The sequence below is a fragment of the Falco biarmicus genome, chromosome 9 (assembly GCF_023638135.1).
Source record: "Falco biarmicus isolate bFalBia1 chromosome 9, bFalBia1.pri, whole genome shotgun sequence".
Lineage (NCBI taxonomy): Eukaryota > Metazoa > Chordata > Aves > Falconiformes > Falconidae > Falco > Falco biarmicus.
This window is the reverse complement of record NC_079296.1, coordinates 559,193-578,005: the sequence shown is the minus strand read 5'-3', so window position 1 is coordinate 578,005 and position 18,813 is coordinate 559,193. Positions and strand designations below refer to the sequence as shown.

At 47.3% G+C, this 18,813-nt stretch overlaps 1 protein-coding gene across 7 annotated transcripts in view; it reads left to right on the top strand.

Moving 5' to 3' along the window:
- The window catches only part of TLL2 (tolloid like 2), a 92,763-nt gene extending 81,365 nt beyond the window's left edge, over positions 1 to 11,398 (top strand). For all 7 annotated transcript variants that reach the window (XM_056352186.1, XM_056352184.1, XM_056352185.1 and 4 more), the window contains 7 exons: positions 1,554 to 1,714; positions 2,493 to 2,673; positions 4,010 to 4,135; positions 4,980 to 5,107; positions 5,856 to 6,069; positions 7,118 to 7,368; positions 8,578 to 11,398. In XM_056352186.1, coding sequence (XP_056208161.1) covers positions 1,554 to 1,714; positions 2,493 to 2,673; positions 4,010 to 4,135; positions 4,980 to 5,107; positions 5,856 to 6,069; positions 7,118 to 7,368; positions 8,578 to 8,712 — 1,196 coding nt within the window. In that variant the 3' untranslated portion in view covers positions 8,713 to 11,398. The remainder of the gene's footprint in view (positions 1 to 1,553; positions 1,715 to 2,492; positions 2,674 to 4,009; positions 4,136 to 4,979; positions 5,108 to 5,855; positions 6,070 to 7,117; positions 7,369 to 8,577) is intronic.
- The last annotated feature ends 7,415 nt before the right edge of the window (positions 11,399 to 18,813 follow it).

Below are 18,813 nucleotides of genomic sequence, written 5' to 3'. Positions count from 1 at the left end.
CATTGAAAAACAAGTTTTGGTTGAAAAACTGAAAATACTCTGATCCTCTAGTGCTAAACATCCTTAAAATGAGTTGTTCTTCATGGCCTGAGGTTGCCGTTTGGAGCAGATGTCCCACAGTGCAACACGAGGGAGGGTGGGCATTACAGCTTGAGCTTTGAGTGGCCCAAAAAGCTGAATAATTTTTTAGAAAAGAAATTTCTTTTGTAGAATAAAATATCAGTGTTTTGCCTGCATGCAAAACAGATGTTATCTATACTGAGGACTTAATTCCCTTCTTCTGTTATGGGGCGGGGGGAGTCCCCATGTCTCCAACAGAAACTATTTCTGTCAGCTTTCTATTTGTACAGTTAATCTCTTGCAACAAGCGTTTGCTCCCACTAGCAATGCAGTGTGGCGAGAATCCACCCCTTGTTCTTGTAGCTCTGCCTTTCAGCTGAGGCGCTGGGGAGTCTCAGGGTTGCCTGGTTTGCCCTGGCCTCCACTTTTGCCAAACTGTTTGGGGAAGGCTGCTGTCGACTTGGTGATGGCAGAGCTAGGTGTGTGCAAAAGACTTTTGGAAGCTTTAGTTTATTTTTTTAAATAATTTCTTTGCAATTTTGAGCCAGCCAGTTGGTATAACTTGGCAAGCGTTCTTTGAACTTCACTCTTAACCTCCTATTTTAAACTTCATTTGTGGGCAATGCAGGAAGGACAGCCTTTGAAATCGTAGTGATGCGTGTCAGAGTAAATTGCTTTTGTTTGTCCAGACACTCTCGCTCGCTACACTTTTTGTATTGAAGTTTTGTATTGAAGCTGCTCCCTCGGGTTAGTTCCCTTAATGCAAAGTGATACTGGGAACAAGACAGAGGAAGCTTTATCCCTGTGGGTTTTGAAGATCTGGCTGTGTCTCATGACTCCCAATAAAAAGCAAGCAAGAAAAAATTGCTTCATTGCAAACAGAATTTTGCAGCAAAAGAATAAACTGAGGTTGATTCCTTTGAGGTAAAGAATGCCGTCCCACAAAAGGATGAAGCTAAGATGTCCTCAGTTTTTAGAGGAAATGGGATGATAAAGCTACGTCTGTGTCCTTGGCTTCAGTTTTCTGTAGAGAAGATGCAGTCCATGTACAATAATTTGCTGAAGAATTGACAGGGTGTCTTCCCTAGGATTCCGTTATCTTCTAATTATTCCATCACTGATAAACTTGAAGTGGTTAGGTTTGTAGGGCTGAGTGTGGGTGCCTTTACCAAGCTGGCCTTTGCCACCACCCGGGGCATGCCAAGTCGGCTGACCGGCAGTAAGCCCAGGGCTGGGCAATGACAAGGACAGCAGCCCCAGGTGGTGCAGGTGGCTCTCAGCACCACAGCCTGGCCACAGGTGTTGCACTGGTGGTCCACAGCAGGTAAGCTCTGCTGTCTTTGCAGCTCCCAGCACTGGAAGCCTGTCCTGGAGGGCAGGATTTGGTTTGTGCTATCCCCCAGCATCTGACGCGTTTCCTAGCTAATGGTGTGGCCTGGTCTGTGTGTCTGAACAAACCAAGTAAAACTTGTGTTCATTTATTGCCTCTCCAGCTGCCTGTGGGGGCTTCATCACCAAGCTCAATGGGACCATTACTAGCCCTGGATGGCCCAAGGAATATCCTACTAACAAAAACTGCGTCTGGCAGGTGGTAGCTCCAGCCCAGTACCGGATCTCTCTGCAGTTTGAAGTGTTTGAACTGGAAGGCAATGATGTACGTAACTGGTCCCTGAATCTCAGAGGTGTGACTCTTGGCTAACTGGGAACTGGATAAATCCTTGGGGCATAAGGAAGAGGAGATGCTGTCTTACTGGTGGAGCTTCTGGTTGTTTCCCCACCCTTGATAATAATAAGCCAGTAACAGTGATGGTTCTCCCTGAAGTCTGGATCTGCTGACTCTGTGGAGTGGAAGGATTAAAGTTGGTCTAAATGGGCTTCTTTTCTCTGCTGGTTTTATATAATTGTAGGTGTTTTCCATCCCTAATAGGTGTCACACACACACAAACACACACACCCCCCCCTTTCCCCAGAGCTGCTTTTGCAGGAGAATAATTGGAAATGAACAATGAAGTAGAGTGCTTCACAGATAAGCAAAGCTGCTGGCCCAAGAGTCTGCCCTCCACCATGCCGCGGGCAGGGGCCCTTGGAACAAGGCACCAGGTTCTCCCTTTCTCCACCATAAATGGGAGCAGCGGCTCTCCCGTAGTTCAGCAGGCTGCTGGAGCCCGTTCAACACTGTCAGGTTCCTGATAAAGTGGGTGTAATGACTTTAGAGTGGAACCTTTGCTATTCTGACAAACACAGCCCTGCTTTAAGACCAGGGCAGCAAGGGAAGGGGGTGAGAACACTGGCAGGGGATGATCTGGGGCAGTGAGGAGTGCATTTGAGTATAAAGCTCTTTCTGCTCCCTCTCAATCAAGCCTCTGTCCCCTTCTTCTGCAATGCTCCATCCCAGGTCCACGGGGCTGAGCGATCTCCTCCTCTCGTGGCAGGTCTGTAAGTATGACTACGTTGAGGTGCGTAGCGGGTTGGCTTCTGACTCCAAGCTGCACGGCAAATTCTGCGGCTCAGAAAAGCCTGAAGTGATCACGTCGTATGGCAACAACATGAGGCTGGAGTTCAAATCGGACAACACAGTCTCCAAGAAAGGCTTTAAAGTTCAGTACTTCTCTGGTATGTGGCTGCATTCATTCACTTGCTTAGCTGTCTCCTCTGACTGGACCTCTTGATTTTGGTGAATTTTTTTTCAACCTTCTGTCAAATCAGGCAGAGCCTGATGGTGGTTAGTTACATTTAAAAAGCATGGTTGCTTTGTCCTGTGTCACGTTTTGTCTTGATTTCTCAGTGCAGCATATGGTCCAGTTTCATAGCATGGTGTCAGCAAGATGCATGGATTTCATTAATGCCTCCAGTCCTTCCACAGCGGGAAAAGCAATGGGGGAACCTGAGCCTAGAAGTTATTTCTGTCCCTGGCATCATTAAGGAGATTTTTTTCTCTGAAACTAGAAGATTTAGAAAATTTCCAGAAGTCTTCTATATAGCAACCCTTCCCATCAAAGCACCGTGTGCTAGTGGAAGTTTCTGATCATCTATTCTGAGTCCTTTGTAGCTCTTGGTGTCAGTGATGTGCCTTGTTGGCAGCAGTTCTGCAGGTTAACCATACATTGTACAGAAGGGAAAATGCAATTTCATGCTGTGTTTTCAGCAGAGACCAAGGAGTATTAATGTTTTTGAGGAGAGTGATCAGGCAAATTGGCCTTGATTTAAGACAGAGACAGTTGCAGAGCAGAATCAGGGCTAGAGGTTTGGCTTATCAAATCTATCAGGAGGGAGTGTGAGCAAAGCTATGTTTCATGGAGAAATACATTTGGGAGTGAGGAGACAGATGAGATTAATGAAGTCCAGGAAAGGCATTGGCCCAAGAAAAATTGGAAATAAACTGCTCATAAATTAAACTGGACTGGAAACCATGAGCAGACCCTATGCCCAGAGCAGTGAGATTCAGGAATGTATATAGTCCTGAACGCACAGGAGTGAACATCCCCTGGGGAGCATTTCAGCTTCTGGGAGCAGCTCGTACCTTAGATCCTCTTCTCCATCTGGCTGCTTGTGCTCTCGGACAGAGCTAGTGGGGGGTGGAGGCTTCTCAGAGCATGTAGGAACTTGCAAATGTGAAGACTGGCCAGTAGATTTTTGCCTAGGCTAGTGAATTTGTGATGCTTTTCCTGGACGCTATTCTAAAAGAATGAGAGGTTGCTATGGGTTTCTTTTAGATAGGAGTCTTAAACCATTCAAAACCTAATAAAACATATTTGTGATGCATCTTATGGAATGAAAGACAATTGCAGAGAGTTGTGTCCAGGCTGAAAAGCGGACTGGACTAATCCGGCAGGAGAAGTTGGAGGTTTGCATCAGTATCTGCCAGTCTGGGTAGGGGGCTCCCAGCTGGTGGCTGTGGTAGCCTGTTTCTCACTGTCAGCTCACTGTTTGTTGGTCTGATCCTGCCCAGACAAGGACGAGTGCTCCAAAGACAACGGTGGTTGCCAGCACGAGTGCATCAACACCTTTGGGAGCTACGTGTGCCAGTGCAGAAATGGCTTCATGCTGCATGAGAATGGCCACGATTGTAAGGAAGGTAAGGTCCCCAGCTCCTGCCCTTGGGAAGAACGGGGTGGTTCAAACATGCTTTGAGCCAGGGTGCTTCCTGCATGGTGTCGGAAGGATGCTGGAGCAGTGTACTGGGCTGGGGCACTGAAAAAGCCCCAGCTAGCTGAAAAAGTACCTAGAAAAAGGAAGAAGAGGGCTTGTTTCCAGCTAGATCCATTCAGCCTGGCAGTCTGTATGGCCATGGGGGATGGGACAGGGTGAGGGCAAGAAGTTGGGCTAGCAGAAGGTGGGGCATCACTGTGAGGCTTGTCACTGCTGCTTCATTTAATTATTGGGCTTGAGTCAAGAGAAAGGATGAGCTGATCTAACCGCTTGCTGCTGCCAAAATGACCCTTCGTATTGCATGCCTACCCCTGCTGAGGGCTGCCATGGCTTTCCTGTGTATGCTCTCTGATCCTCGTCTGATCTCTCCATCAGCTGATCCAGCTTTCCAAGTCGGCAAAACAACTCAAGGCTGAGATAGCAGCAGAGTCAGCATGGTGGAGGGGCTGGGCACCTTGTCACTGGGAACAGGGCAAGCAAGGTGGAGGAGCAGGGGAATATGTTTGGGAGTGAGGAGGTGGACGAGGTTAACGAGGAACAGGAAAACAAGGTGGTCCATTTCACCAGCTGCCCAGTTGGGTCAAAAAAAATACAGGGCAAGCCCAGCAGAACTCTGTGGTGATACTGAAAGCTCTTGTACAGTGGCTGAAGCCTTCCCTATTTCTGCCCTGCTGAGGGTCTCAGTCGGCAGAGAGGAGCACGTAGAATGTTATGTGGTTCCCCTCCGAGACTTGCTTGATGCCTCTGTTTTGTGATGTCTCTCTCTCAAGCTGGTTGCGAGCACAAGCTGAGCGGTGCAGAGGGGATGATGAGCAGCCCCAACTGGCCTGACAAGTACCCCAGCCGGAAGGAGTGCACCTGGGACATCTCTGCAACGCCTGGCCACCGAGTGAAAGTAGTGAGTAACCAGTGAGCAGCAGGGGGAAAGAAGCAGACTGGGTTGTGAGGAGCTGGAGTGGGAGGCTGATGCCTGTAGCTCCTGTTTGGGGAGCAGGAAGGAGGGCAACTTGGCACCCTCCGAAAGGGCAGAAGGTCTCAGAGGGACACGAGGCAGGGGCTGAGGCAGCTTGGAGGAGACTCCAGCAGTAGTGACTGTGGAGCATTGTTCTTGCTGTTAACAGCAGGTGTAACGTGCCCTCCCACCCAGACCCCTCCATGCAAGCCACTCTGTTGGGACTGTACCTGCATAAGGGGGTGGCAGGGCCAGCCCCCAGCCCCTCAGGGCAGGAAGCGTTAGGCACAGCTTGATGCATGGGGCAAGACATGCCCGAAGCTGTGCAGCTGGGGCCAGTGATGCCTGGATCCCTGTGCTCAGTGGAGGTAATGCTGAAGAAGTGCTCAGTCAGTGTGCTAGGCAGGGTTTCCAGCAGGAAAAAGAAAGGCATGTAAGGCTTGCAGGTGAAAACTGTTTTGTGCGCCCATGTGAGGCAGCAAAGCTAAGGCTACACGGCACATGCACATGAAATACTGAGTTTTGCCACCCTGAGATCACTCCTGCCTGAGAGCATGCTATTCTGATTTAGTTTGTTGGAGGAGTGGGACAGACACACCATTTGTTCTGTTTCTCACTTGGCATTTCATCCTCTGCTACACTGCATGCTTAGATTTACAAATGTCTGTCTTAACTCTCCTTGTTCTTGCCGTAGACATTCAATGAGTTTGAGATCGAACAGCACCAAGAATGTGCCTATGACCACTTAGAGATGTATGACGGCCCCAACACCAAGTCACCTATTCTTGGCCGCTTCTGTGGCAACAAGAAACCGGACCCTGTCGTGGCTTCTACCAACAAGATGTTCCTCAGGTTTTACTCTGATGCTTCTGTGCAAAGAAAAGGTTTCCAGGCAAAGCACAGCACAGGTAAGCTGGTAGCCTGCCAATACCCCAGCGTGATAAGATGTCATCGAGTCTCACTGCATTTTCTTACCAGGCAAACCCAGACACACTTTGCTCCCAAGTAAGCTTAGCCTGAATTTTGGGTGGTTGCATGTTGTGCTAACCATTTCCCAGGTCATTGCTGGCACCGTGCCATACATGCCAGCTTCCTTATTAGTTCAGAGGTTTCTAGACACCAGACATTCCTGCTCATGCTGTTTTGTTTAAATGGGAGGCGCTTGGTTGAGTGGCAACCCCCTCTGTTCCTCACCAGCTGCCAGAAAGGGAGTGATGCTCAGCCCGTGTGCTGGCCCACGCAGGGACGGGCCTGTCTGAGACTGGTTTTGGGTGGGAGCAGAGACGTGTGGTGGGCAGGCACATCTTGGTCCTCTCATCTGTGGCAGCCCAGAGCTGAGCGTGTTGTGCCAAGGGTCACTGCTGAAATCCCTGGCGCTCTAAACAGGTGAAGCGCATGGGAGGCGGGTGAAGAGGTGTCTTCCTGATCGGCCACAGGGACTCAGCACCATAGCACGCGTGTTTCGAGCTGGCACGGGGCTGCTTTTGTACATTGTGTGGGCAGAAAAAGATTGGTTTGGTCCCCAGTTTCTTAATGTGATTCAACTTCTTGCTGGCAAAATATTCGGAGCCAGAATTTCAGCTACAGGACAAGTTCAGAGAACATGTTAAGTCTTCCTTTGAGCAATCATTTTCTAAAATACTACATTTTTCCAGAGTATAATGTGGCAGGAACCCTATCCTGCCAGTGTTAACCAGTCGCCTCTTTCCATGCATGTTCTACACCAAGGGAGCTAAGCTCACCTGTGCTATGTGGGTCACTGGATCCATGGGTGACCGGAGGATTCACTGGTTTGTGGTTAGTTCTGTGCAGTGGTTACTTACCTTCCCCACTGTATGTGAACTTCAAGCAGAGGGAGGTCTTCTCTTCTCATGGCTGGCCCAGAAGCGGGGTGGTGAGCCTTTGTTGTGAACTAAGGCCTCTGAGAGACCGATTTATGCCCTTTTCTTCCTCCAGAGTGCGGTGGGCTCCTAAAAGCTGAAGTACGAACTAAGAAGCTATATTCCCATGCTCAGTTTGGGGACAACAACTACCCAGGTCAAACCAACTGCGAGTGGGTGATTGTAGCGGAAGATGGTTATGGGGTGGAACTGATATTCCAGATATTCGAGATTGAGGAGGAGGCTGACTGTGGGTATGACTACATGGAAATTTATGATGGTTACGACAGCACTGCACCCCGCTTGGGACGCTTCTGTGGCTCAGGGGTAAGCCGGGGGCAGGGGGGGTTCACAGGGATGACCGGGTGGTGAGGAAGGGTGCTCTCATACCTGTTTGGATAGGGGCAGCTGTTACAAACTGGTGATGAGAGTGCCTTGCGTGTCTGGATTTTGCTTCTTCCCTATTGCTAGAGACCACAGCCATTTTATCTGATGTGCAGTTGGTCTGAAAATCCTGCCAAGTGACTTTCCCTCACTAGCCCATGACCATGGGCCATGGTATGGGACCGCTGTGGTGCGTGACCAGCCCTGCTGTGGAAACCTTGTATATGTGGGAAACAGCTTTCGAGGGCCAGTTTCATCCTGGGTCCCTCCCCGCCTGAAGCCAAGTCATGCTGCGGCCACGCCGTGGCAAGGGCCAAGGGTGGAGTGACTCAGGTGCAGCCGATGACCCCAGGAGTGCTCGCTGTCGACTGGACCTGTGTCACCCGTGTCCCCATCAACCGGGGTGGCTCTGTTAGCACGGGCAGTGGTGTGTGGCTTTTAAAATCAGAGGGTCTACGCTTGATTTCTCTAGGACTTCAGCGATTAAATGGGGAAGGTTCTTACTGAATTTAAAGAGAGACGATCAGGAGCAGGTGTGTGGGAGAAGCGCTTGCAAACAGAGGTAGCAGTGTGGAACACCAAGGCAGAGCAGCTCGGTGTGAAGTTCAGGGCAGCAGGGCAGTGACCTACCTGCCTGCACACTGCAGATGGAGACTGGCTGGGAAAGTGGGGGTCCCGCAGAGAAGCAGGGGGGAGGTTGTAGCAAGTTGCAGCAGTGGGGGAGATAGCCAGAGTTATCATGTAAGATAAAAGTTATTCTGCTGCTCATGAAGCCTGGGAGAGCCTCAGCTGCCAAACAGGATCTGGTTTGGATCATGACATTTCCTGAAAAGATAAGGAAAAATCAGAGCAAACTCAGGAGACTGGAACAAGAATATCCAGGGAGCCCTGTGAAAAAAGAACTGGAAGAACTGGGATTGTAGAGTGGGCTGGCATCAGTCTTCAAACATGAAAGGCAGGCATGCAAGGAGCCAGGGAATATGCTCAGGGAGGCAGAGGCAGAGCGGGGCAGGAGGTGCTGAGCACTCACTCTTCATGTTTGCTGGCCACTGTGTCTCCGCTGTGAGCTTATGCTCCGGTGTCGCAGCACAGCCAGGCGTTTTGCCTGCAGACCTGACCCCACCGTGTGCTGTCTTCTCTCCTTTTCTACAGCCTCTGGAAGAAATCTACTCTGCAGGGGATTCCATCATGATTCGGTTCCATACAGATGACACCATCAACAAGAAAGGCTTTCACGCCAGATACATAAGTACCAAATTTCAGGATGCATTGCACATGAGAAAGTAGTTTCACTGCTCCTCACAGATATTCCCCATCTGAAGACTGAGACATTTAACTGTGATCTTTGTCTTTTTTTGGTTTTGGTTTGGGTTTTTTTTTTAAGCTTCTGTGCACCTGGCCAAAAGCAGTGTACAGTATTTTCTGTAACTAAAACTAAATCCAGTCTCAAAGGTTTGCCTCTGCAATTATTAGCATGACCCTTTCCTGTTAACATACCCAGGACCAAAAACTGTCTTCTAATTATACGTGCCAGGGCACAAACATTGTATTTTGCACAGCTCACCATGGGGCTGAGTGAAGACTGAGCTTGAACTGAGAGAAGCCTTCATCTCTTGTGTGTCCTGTTTCTAGGTGACATTTCCTGAGCGTCCTGTACACGTGAGCTGTCTGAACGTGTTTTCTGGAGCAGGTGATGTCGACAGCCACCCTGTAGGATTTTCTCAAAGGACTTTGTGAGCCACCCACTCTCCCTTACCAGCCCAAAATACTCTGTGCAATAAGCGAACAACCAGACATCTGGAACTGCATCGCTCCTTCTGTCCTGTCCGTTTGTTGTCTTGGTTATCGTGGGTTGGGAGCTAGGCAGGGGCGCAGGGACAGTCTCTGTAGTGCTGCTAGCTGCTTGGATCACAATGAATGAGAAGGGCCCAGCGCCAGATTTGCAGTAGATGTCATAGTCTATGTTGGATGGGAGTATTTCAATGTGGTGGCCAAGGTGGCTGGCGGGGAAGTGCTGTAGTGGGATGCGAGGCACGGGGAGTGGTGGTGGCACAGCTTAGCAGCAGGAGTGCTGGCAGCGTGCCCTGGTTACACCACCAGGCATGGCAGCTCAGAGGGCTGTGGCAGCAGTCTGAGCCTTATCTTAAATAAGGAACCTCTCCTCCTCTCCCCACATGCATTTGCTTTCTCAGCCTTCTTTCCGCCGCTTCCTTCCCTTAGTACCACTTCCCTGCCAGCCCTCCCTCTGGCAGCCCAGCCTACCTGTGCTCTGCCGCACCGGCTGCCGGAGCACCTCGCCCAGGGGAGCGCTGCACTGGGGACGGCTGGGGTGTCCCTGAGCAGGGGCAGGCAGGCCATGCTGCGGGCCGGCTCTGGTGAGTGCTGGCAGCCTGGCGGGCATGGGCAGGCTCTGCTGGGCACTAGGAATGGAAGAGCTCTGCTGGGTCCTGCTCCCTCCCTGCTCCTCACCAGCCCATGGCCCAGGCCATTAACTTCATGGCAGGGGTGCAAGTGAGACGGTGACTTAAGCACTTTGAGCTATAAGGCTCAGACAGGCTCCGTGTTGCAGTTTTTTATGTACACGGAAGCTACCAAGCCACAGGCTTGCAGAATTAACAGGTAGCTCGGCACTTCTTTGGGAAAAAGTAGGGAAAACTGTGCTTTTGGGAAAACCGCTGTAATTGAGCTGTTGATATGAGGGGGAGGGGGGGAGAGAAGAAAAAAAAAGACTTTATTCTGAATGGTATTCCATTAAGGCACTCATGGGCAATGATGAGCTAAAAGCTGAGGTACGTTAGCTTTAATTAAGTATTTATAATCCCAGGATTACTATGTTTACATAACCAATGTACTGTCAGGCTCCGGGGTGACGTCTCCTCTCTGGGGTATGACTGTGGAGAAGCATGGGGCCAGCGCCACTGTCGGGCACAAACGACATTCCTGGAGATGAGGGCATTTGCCAATGGGCAATGGACAGGCCCAGCCCTCTCCGGAAGTCCTTGAACAGAATATGGTCCAAGTATTGTGAATACTAGGAGAAGCAAATGCATGAAAGTATTTTCTTGCTTAGAACAAGAAAAATAATTTATACACACACACACAAGATTATATGTATATAAAATGTGCATGTAGAAGACCACTAGTCAAAGCCTTAATAAGTGTCATGTGAACAATACCACTGACTATAGCTTTATTGCAGGCTGTATAAAACCATGTTACTTCTGTTTTGGTTTTTTAGCTCTGTTTTGTTCATTTTTTCAAATTTTATGGCCTTTTTACAGGCAAGACCTCTGATCTCAAGCTGTTTGACCATGCAGGTCTGGGGAAGTGAGCTCTGCTAGATGGGGCCTGTGTTTGTTCTTCTCTGCCTTGCCCCCCACACAAGCAAAATCATAGTGACTCAGGTCTGGAAATAAAAGCTTGACACCGATCCCTGTGAAACGGAAGGAAAATTTCAGGTGGCAAGCACAAGTTCAAGTTTCCTGGCTCTCTAGCGGGAGCAGTGGCTGGAGAGAAGGGACTGTAGCAGCATCCAAGGACTTTAACACCTCTGTTCTGTGTTCTGGTAATTTCCCATCTTCCTCAGCCTGGCTCACTGCAGATGCTTGCAATGCGGTTTTTTCAGATCTACTACCCTTGTTAGCAGTCATGTGGGTGTCCCCTGTGACAGTGTGCTCACAACTGTTGTACTGTGCATTTCAGCCGATGATCTATGTAGAATATTTCTGCTGTACTGACTGGGCTTAACAGTCAATAATTCTAAATGTGTGAAAGTTTCTTAAGAAAAAAGAAAAAAATGTCAGGCTCTGTAGTGTGTGTATACATATTCTGGTCTTTGTGTGGCTTTACGTTTCACTAACTAAAATAATTTTTTAAGAGAGGGAGGAGGAGGGGTGTGTGTGGGGACAATCACAAATGTACCTGTGCCCAGAATGAGTCTCTGCATTCATTAAAGGCTGTGGATTCAGTTGCACTCCTGTTGTGTGCATGTATTTGCTGCTTCCTCAAGGGGAGGAAATTCCTTAATACATTCCTTGTTCTGCCAACTGTTGTGTGTGTCTATGGCTAATACCAGGTGAGATTTACTCCCAGCAGGAAGTGACTTCCCCTTGAGCCTTTAGCTTTGTCTTGGCTCTTGCAATCAAGTGAGTATTTAGTGAGTGAGGCAGAGGAACAGGCTGGTCAGCCAAAGGGCTACATCTTTGCTTCATTCTGCATTCGTGCTTCGGCAGGCTGTGGTGCAGATCTGCAGTGATAAACGTTAGGGATCTGGGAATTAGTCCATAAGTAGACTTCCAAAGAGGAGGCTCATTTACTACGCCACAGGGTGTAGCCTTCAGCAGCAGGTCCCAAAGGCCCTAGGACGTGAAACTGCCACGCAAAGGACAGCAGGATGAGCATGGGGCAGATGTTCTTTGCTGCAGAGCTGTGGTCCATGTTCTCACTGTGGCAGCAAAATGTTCAGTAGCTAGACAGCGCCTAAAACTTCTCTTCCTCTTTTCGTCCACTGCTTGATGTCTGCCCTGCTTGCTAAGGATCATGTCTATGTTCTTTCCCCAACACATACAGAGCTCATGCGTGTCCCACCACACAGAGCATTTCCTGATGGTGTGTGTCACGGCCACACAAACCTTCGTGGTGACTGAATTTCCTCCCAGCCATTCCTAAAGGCACAGCAGCAGCGGAGATGAGGTAAGAAATACGCATCCCCATATAGCCTCCTGCACCAGAGCCCACAGCACAGCAGGACCCTGTAATGAGCCTGGAGGCTGATAGTCAAGTCAGCAGGTGGACATCATCTCCAAACTGAGGGTCAGAAGCCTTCAGCCACACAGCAAGTTACAGTCCAAAGCATTGCTGAAATATTAGGAATGATACAGTCCAAGTGAAGCTGGTGGGAAACAGGAGGTAAAACAGGAGATAGAACGTGAACTGGAGTTGCAGCTGTTAGAGAAATGCACAGACGTTTGCAGTTGCAGTGAGATAGATCGTGCACACATTAAGAATCTATCTGTTGGGTCTGTAAGGACCTTTTGCAGGCTTCCATCTTCCCGGCTGTTCAACTGTAATGTTGCCTTAATCTCTCTCTCCACCCTGACTGACTGCCACCAGTGCTGTGTGACATGGCTGGTCCTCATTTTCTCTGCTTACTTCTGGAAACAGAGCCTCATTTTCCAGCAAGCGCCCAAGGACCATCCAGTCACCATGTGTGAGTTGCTGAGGGAATATCTGCTGCCTGCCAGGAGATTCTTTATTCTTTAAAACCACAAGTGACCAGTGGTACAGCTCACTGCAGACAAAGAGCAACGCCTTGGACCGGGCAGGCTTGTTGCTCTCAGTATCAAGGCAGCAGAAATCCTCCACTTTGCCCTGGCGTTTCCAAAAAGGTGCCCTGGCAGGCAGGTGCTAGCCTTACAACAAAAGCAGGATTCCCCTCAGGCTGATCTGTGGCACATATTAAACATGCTGTGGGAGCCAGGGGCAGCTTTATTTGCCGCGGGGCTGGCAGAGAAGAGGTGGAGTCCCCAGCACCCTGAAGCCCAGCTTCCCAGGCGCATGACAGACCCTGCCCTGGGCAGGCACCAGCTCCGTGTGTGTGCTGGGACCCAGCCAGGTTATCTCCGTCACCCCAAGAGAACACCATCATCTCTTGCTCTTCACAGGTCCACAGTTCGGCTTTTAGCAGCAAGAGAAACCCATCCCGATATACAGGAGAGGAAAATGGGGAATGGCTGACCTAACAAGAGATGAGAGAACAGCTAGGTATTGTGAAGGAGAGGAGGAAAGACGAACATGGTTATCTAGTGACAAATAGGTGTCTGCATGCGTGTAGCGGTACATAGCTATGTAACTGCGTGAATGAGTTCTGCCCTGAGCCTGGTGGTACGTGCAGCTGCGGTTTGTGTCCGGGCTCAGAGATGTCAATACGGGCTTCTCTGTTACGGTAAAGTGTCTCTGGCTGCATTAAAAAAAAAAAAAAAGAAAAAAGAAAAGTGACTTTAGTAAGACTGCAACCTAATCGAATTCCAAGAAACGTGAGATAAGATGAACTTCTGAATTTTGTTCATAAGTTGTAATGGAGTGCTACCTGTATATGAATGCTAGAACATAACTCTATTTCAGTGTGACCAGAATTTAACATGCAACTGCATCAGCATATTGACAGAATACCTTTTATTTCTTTTTTTTCATAACCTCTAAACTGGGAACAGCTCAAGGTGAAAAGAGACTGTTCAAATCCCCTCAGCTGTTGCCTCAGAAGGAATAACGTGTTCTTTGTGTACAGGTGAATTTAACACAGCTGAAAATTTGTTTTGGGTTAGAAGTCAAGTATCTGTCACACCTTCATCCCCACCACCACAACCTTTAAGGTCGGTGGGAAAAGCATTCTGTACTCCGTTGCAGCGGTGAAACTTCAGTTGAGCTGCAGTAGTTTGCGTACTTAACTGCAACTCCTTTGGTGAAAATGAAGTTGTCGTAGAAGTTAGACTTTAACTTGAGTATCATACCATTTGATACCTTGTAAGCGAGAAAGATTGTGTCCTGAGAGCATGCTCTTTCCCACACTTGTGCCTAGAGTTATACTTGAAATCAGTTTGCGTGTTAAGTTTAAACCTAATCACACAGATATCTCAAAGTCCACAAAGATACATCACTGCTTAGGGTATTCTTGCAGTATAGCAGGTGCAAAACTCGTTCCAAAGTAACGATCTAGTGAAGCGTTTTCCTTCAGGAACACCATTTTCTCACTTCTCATAGGTTATACACCATACAACATAATATCTCTCCATAAAGTGTCTTGTGACTAAACTGCATTCTGCAAATTTGTATTAGAAATAGATGCTTGCATTTTCAGCTGGTGAAGTTCCCTAAGATAAAGGATTGTGACCTAGGCATTGTTATGAAGCTCAAAGATCGCGACAACAGTGATGGAGAAGAGTGATTTAACATGTAGTTGATTTATGGTTCATACAGGACTACATCACACTACAAAACCGGTATGAATTCAGAGTTGTGGATGTACTGCATGTTCAGGTAATAGTTTATCTACAATTTTTTTTTTTTTAAAAAGGTGCCTAAGCTATAAATACTGTATACTGCGGCGAATGAAGAGACGGGACGCAGCTTGATGCAAGCAAATGTCAATTTATTGTACAGAAGCACGAGTTTTTATACACTTTCAGAAGCTGTGCGTTTTAAACAGATTGGTTCTTGAAGCTAAGCCTTGCATACTAGGCAATCCCTGATTGGTGGTTAACTACCATCAATTAACAGCAAGGTGTTACCTTTCCTTGGCGCCATCCTTGGCGCCATCCGTCTCCCACTCCCCTGTGCTCTGTAAACATGTCTCATCATGTTAATTGTTGTCTAGACAAGCTCGAGTACATTCCCCTCAGCTAACTGATTGCCATGCATGGTCCTAGTTTCCAGACCGCTCCTGCATCTCCCCCTTCCTGTTGCACAAAAGGAACCTTTGAAACCGAACAAGTAAAACCAAGGTATAAGTAATAGAACAAATAAAACCCCAACTGAGACATATTATTAATGTCAAAATAACCCACTGTCTTTGTTCCGTACAATTTTACAATTTCCCCTTTTTGTTTTTGAACAGCTAGTACCAGGTTTGCCATGTTCTGCAGGGCCCTTGCAAACATGACAGCAACCAAGGCAATAGCAAACAAACAATACTGCCAATTGAGTGAATGGATGCCAAAAAGGCTGAAATTTTCTCAGATTTTGTTAGCATGTTGCTGCAATGGGGCGCCTAAAATCCACGCAGCACATACCATCAGAATCCTCACAGCCATGTCCTTGAACCAACAACAAAAAGCAGTGGCAATTTTGACGCACATTCTTAACTGCATACCAAACAAGGTGATTTAACTCTTTAATGCTTTCCCTGCTGTTACTCTGGATAAGAGAAGAACTGCTGCGACACGTTCCCATCATAGCCTCCTACTACATTAGCATCTACAGAAAGACAATTATTGACTTTCAAACTGTAAACGGTATAATCTTCTTTTGGATTAACATTATACATAGATGGAAGGGCACACCAAACAAGAACTGGTTCAGTCAAAAAGTTCGAACCATCGCATGCCTTCTCTGAACATACCTCTGGGGTCATTCCCTTCATTCCCTCTCTTTTTTATGCAAAGAGAAACACTTTTACCATAACAGAGAAGCCCCTATTTACATCTCTGAGCCCGGACACAAACCGCAGCTGTATGGTCCACCAGGCTCAGGGCAGAAATCATTCATGCAGTTACATAGCTATACATCTCTACAAGCATGCAGACACCTATTAAACACTAGATAACCATGTTTATCTTTCCTAGTCTCCTTCACAATACCCAGCTGTTCTCTCACCTCGTTAGGTCAAATATTCTCCAGCTTCCTCTCCTATCTCTCTCTTCAGACATTCTCTATCCTCCTCTTTTTTGCTTGTTAATTGCGACAAGGCAAAGGTTGTGTGTAGCTGGGTGACCATGACCTGATTTATGTTACAATCAACTAAACACTGAATACAGGAAAAAAAGGTATGGGAGACATAAGGCAAACATCAATAAGGTGGTTAAAGATAATTATAATAAAACCTGTAATACTTTTGAGTCATGGCCCAAAGTTTCCCAGCCGTGAGAAGAGACCAAAGGCATCCCGCCCCTGGCTCTGTTGCAGATCTTTGTTTTAAGGCTTTTGAGTTTTGTATACTTTTGTAAATTAATTCACAGTGGTCACTCAGATTCACGTAACACATCCTATCAAAGTCTTTACACTTGTGTCCCTGTGCTAATAATAAAAATCAATAGCAACTCAGTTCAGTAGCAACATATGATGGACAGAATCAACATCTGTTAATAAGCCAGAAAAAAAAATAGTATTTGTAGTATTACTTTGTTTAGCAAGCTAGCAGCCTAATTTACTAAGCAAGTTAAAAGCGTGTACTATTCTTACAGAAGAGATTAAAGAAGCAAAAATCTGTTATGCTGCATTCCAGAACTCAGCCTGAGAATTACAATCTGCTGTGAGTTCTGCGTTACAATCATTTGACACATGTTGGGGTTGCGATTGTGAAAGTTGCCCATTTACAATTTTCATTGACATTATCACAGCTAGTTGTTTTAAAAGCAACCCTTGAGCTTCCTGATGTTCGACTTGTTACAAAATATTCTGAAGCCAATCAATAAAGTTAGTATTAAAGTTAGTGACTCTCTAGGACCCCGCAACACTGTGGCAAGACTCCCGCATCCTGACTGCCTTAATAGCCATCTCATTCATTTGCAAACAGTTGTCCCTGGGATACCTTGCCTGAGTCACAGAATCGGCACAATTATTTTCTCCAGCCAACTGCTCATAGTTAACAGCAACTCCCCGATTAAGGTTTTCAGTCAAGGCCACTACACATAGCTCACAAAAATCAAATAACCACATCATATACTGTATCAGTTAGTACCATACAAAGCAATAACTTCCAATCATGCAGTGTGAGTGTATAAGGCTCTGCCATCACTTCAAGAAGGGACATAGCAAATGCATTATAAATCCTCCCTTCCCGCACTGCTTTGCTTAACCCTTTAACAGCCTCGTATTGCAGAGGCTGCCACTCTGCAGGTTGATTTGTCTGACAAAATACTGAACATGCCATAGCGACTCCCAAAACCCATCACTGAAGTGTTTCCCACTTGCATTCCTGCCACCAATCCCTCAGACTCCCTTTCACCCTCCCCAAAAATACAATCAATGCATCGGGAGAGACAAGGGGGGCAGGGGAAAGGTCTAGCTCCTTTTCCAGATCTATAGGACCTGGATCAAAAGGTTTAACAGAGTCAATGAAATAATTTTCCGAGTTGTCCTGTTCCCATGCTTGCTCCTGTGTTGCGAGGGTCGCTGCAATCAGTGACAGAAGCTTTGGGGGCAGAGGAGGTGTGGACAGAATCGCCATCACTGACAGTGTCTTGAGAAGAGTCATGCTGTCAGTGGAATTTACAGCTTCCTCTGGTTTAGCACCGATAGTAGAATTAGTCCACACTTGGCAAAGAGTAGTCAGAATTTGCCACCAAGATGTTAAATGCATTCCCGACACAGAGTTCCCCTCCGCGGCAGCATCATACAATTGGCTGCTGTATGTACACACTTTCATTCTTTCAAAGTCTCTAAAGTTTCTTGGCTGCTCACCTGTCTCGATGAATACAGGTGTTATCCTCGGGGTTTAGGTTGTCCGCCTGGTCCAGACAGCAAGACGATCATTCAGCCAAGCCGTCTCCTCCAGAACGCAGCCCTCTTCCACGAGCTGTCTTTTTTCCGTCCTTATTCTTCCAAGGCTTCGGAACACCACCATAGGGGTCACCATTTGAGGAGACTGAGGCACGGACTCCCTGATCTGACTAGAAGACCCTTTATGAGTCCATATACGTCTCTTTCTGGGGACGAAGCCTGATTCCCCATTACGGATTTCCCACAGCTCACCTCTCAACTCCGGAGGGATTTCAGGCCGGCTCCTGCTTCCTTTCAGCAGATCATTCAAAGTTCTGTGGGATTCGCCGCATGTCGCTCAGATAGGCGATTCGAGAGCCCTTCACGTTAGATACTTAAACGCATCACGTCGGGGTCACCAATTTGCGCCGAATGAAGAGACGGGACGCAGCTTGATGCAAGCAAATGTCAATTTATTGTACAGAAGCACGAGTTTTTATACACTTTCAGAAGCTGCGCGTTTTAAACAGATTGGTTCTTGAAGCTAAGCCTTGCATACTAGGCAATCCCTGATTGGTGGTTAACTACCATCAATTAACAGCAAGGTGTTACCTTTCCTTGGCGCCATCCTTGGCGCCATCCGTCTCCCACTCCCCTGTGCTCTGTAAACATGTCTCATCATGTTAATTGTTGTCTAGACAAGCTCGAGTACATTCCCCTCAGCTAACTGATTGCCATGCATGGTCCTAGTTTCCAGACCGCTCCTGCATCATACTATTGTCTTTCCCTATTTTTTTAAGCATTTTTTTATTTCCCTGTTTGTGTATAGTTTTATATATCTATCTATATATAAACAACCAACACAAAGCAACCAGAACATTTTGAGAAACTTTTATAGTTAACTTCTGCATTTAATTCCAGTAACAATCTAGAGGTGTCCATTCAGCTGTTTGTTTAGTTCCAAGTCTTCATTGTATGCTTTCAGGTTCTTTGAACAGCAGCAATAACAGTTGAGCAATTATTTAAAGTAAAACTTTGCTCTACACAATTTCCACTTCCATGCTTTAGAATGGAGGCACAGCGGAACGCTCGCCCAAGGGCAAGATTTCAAGAGCTTTTAAGTAGGTTTTATCTTTTCACGTTAGGATAGAAAATGTTCCTTAACAGCTTATATATAGAATTTACAAGTTAAAC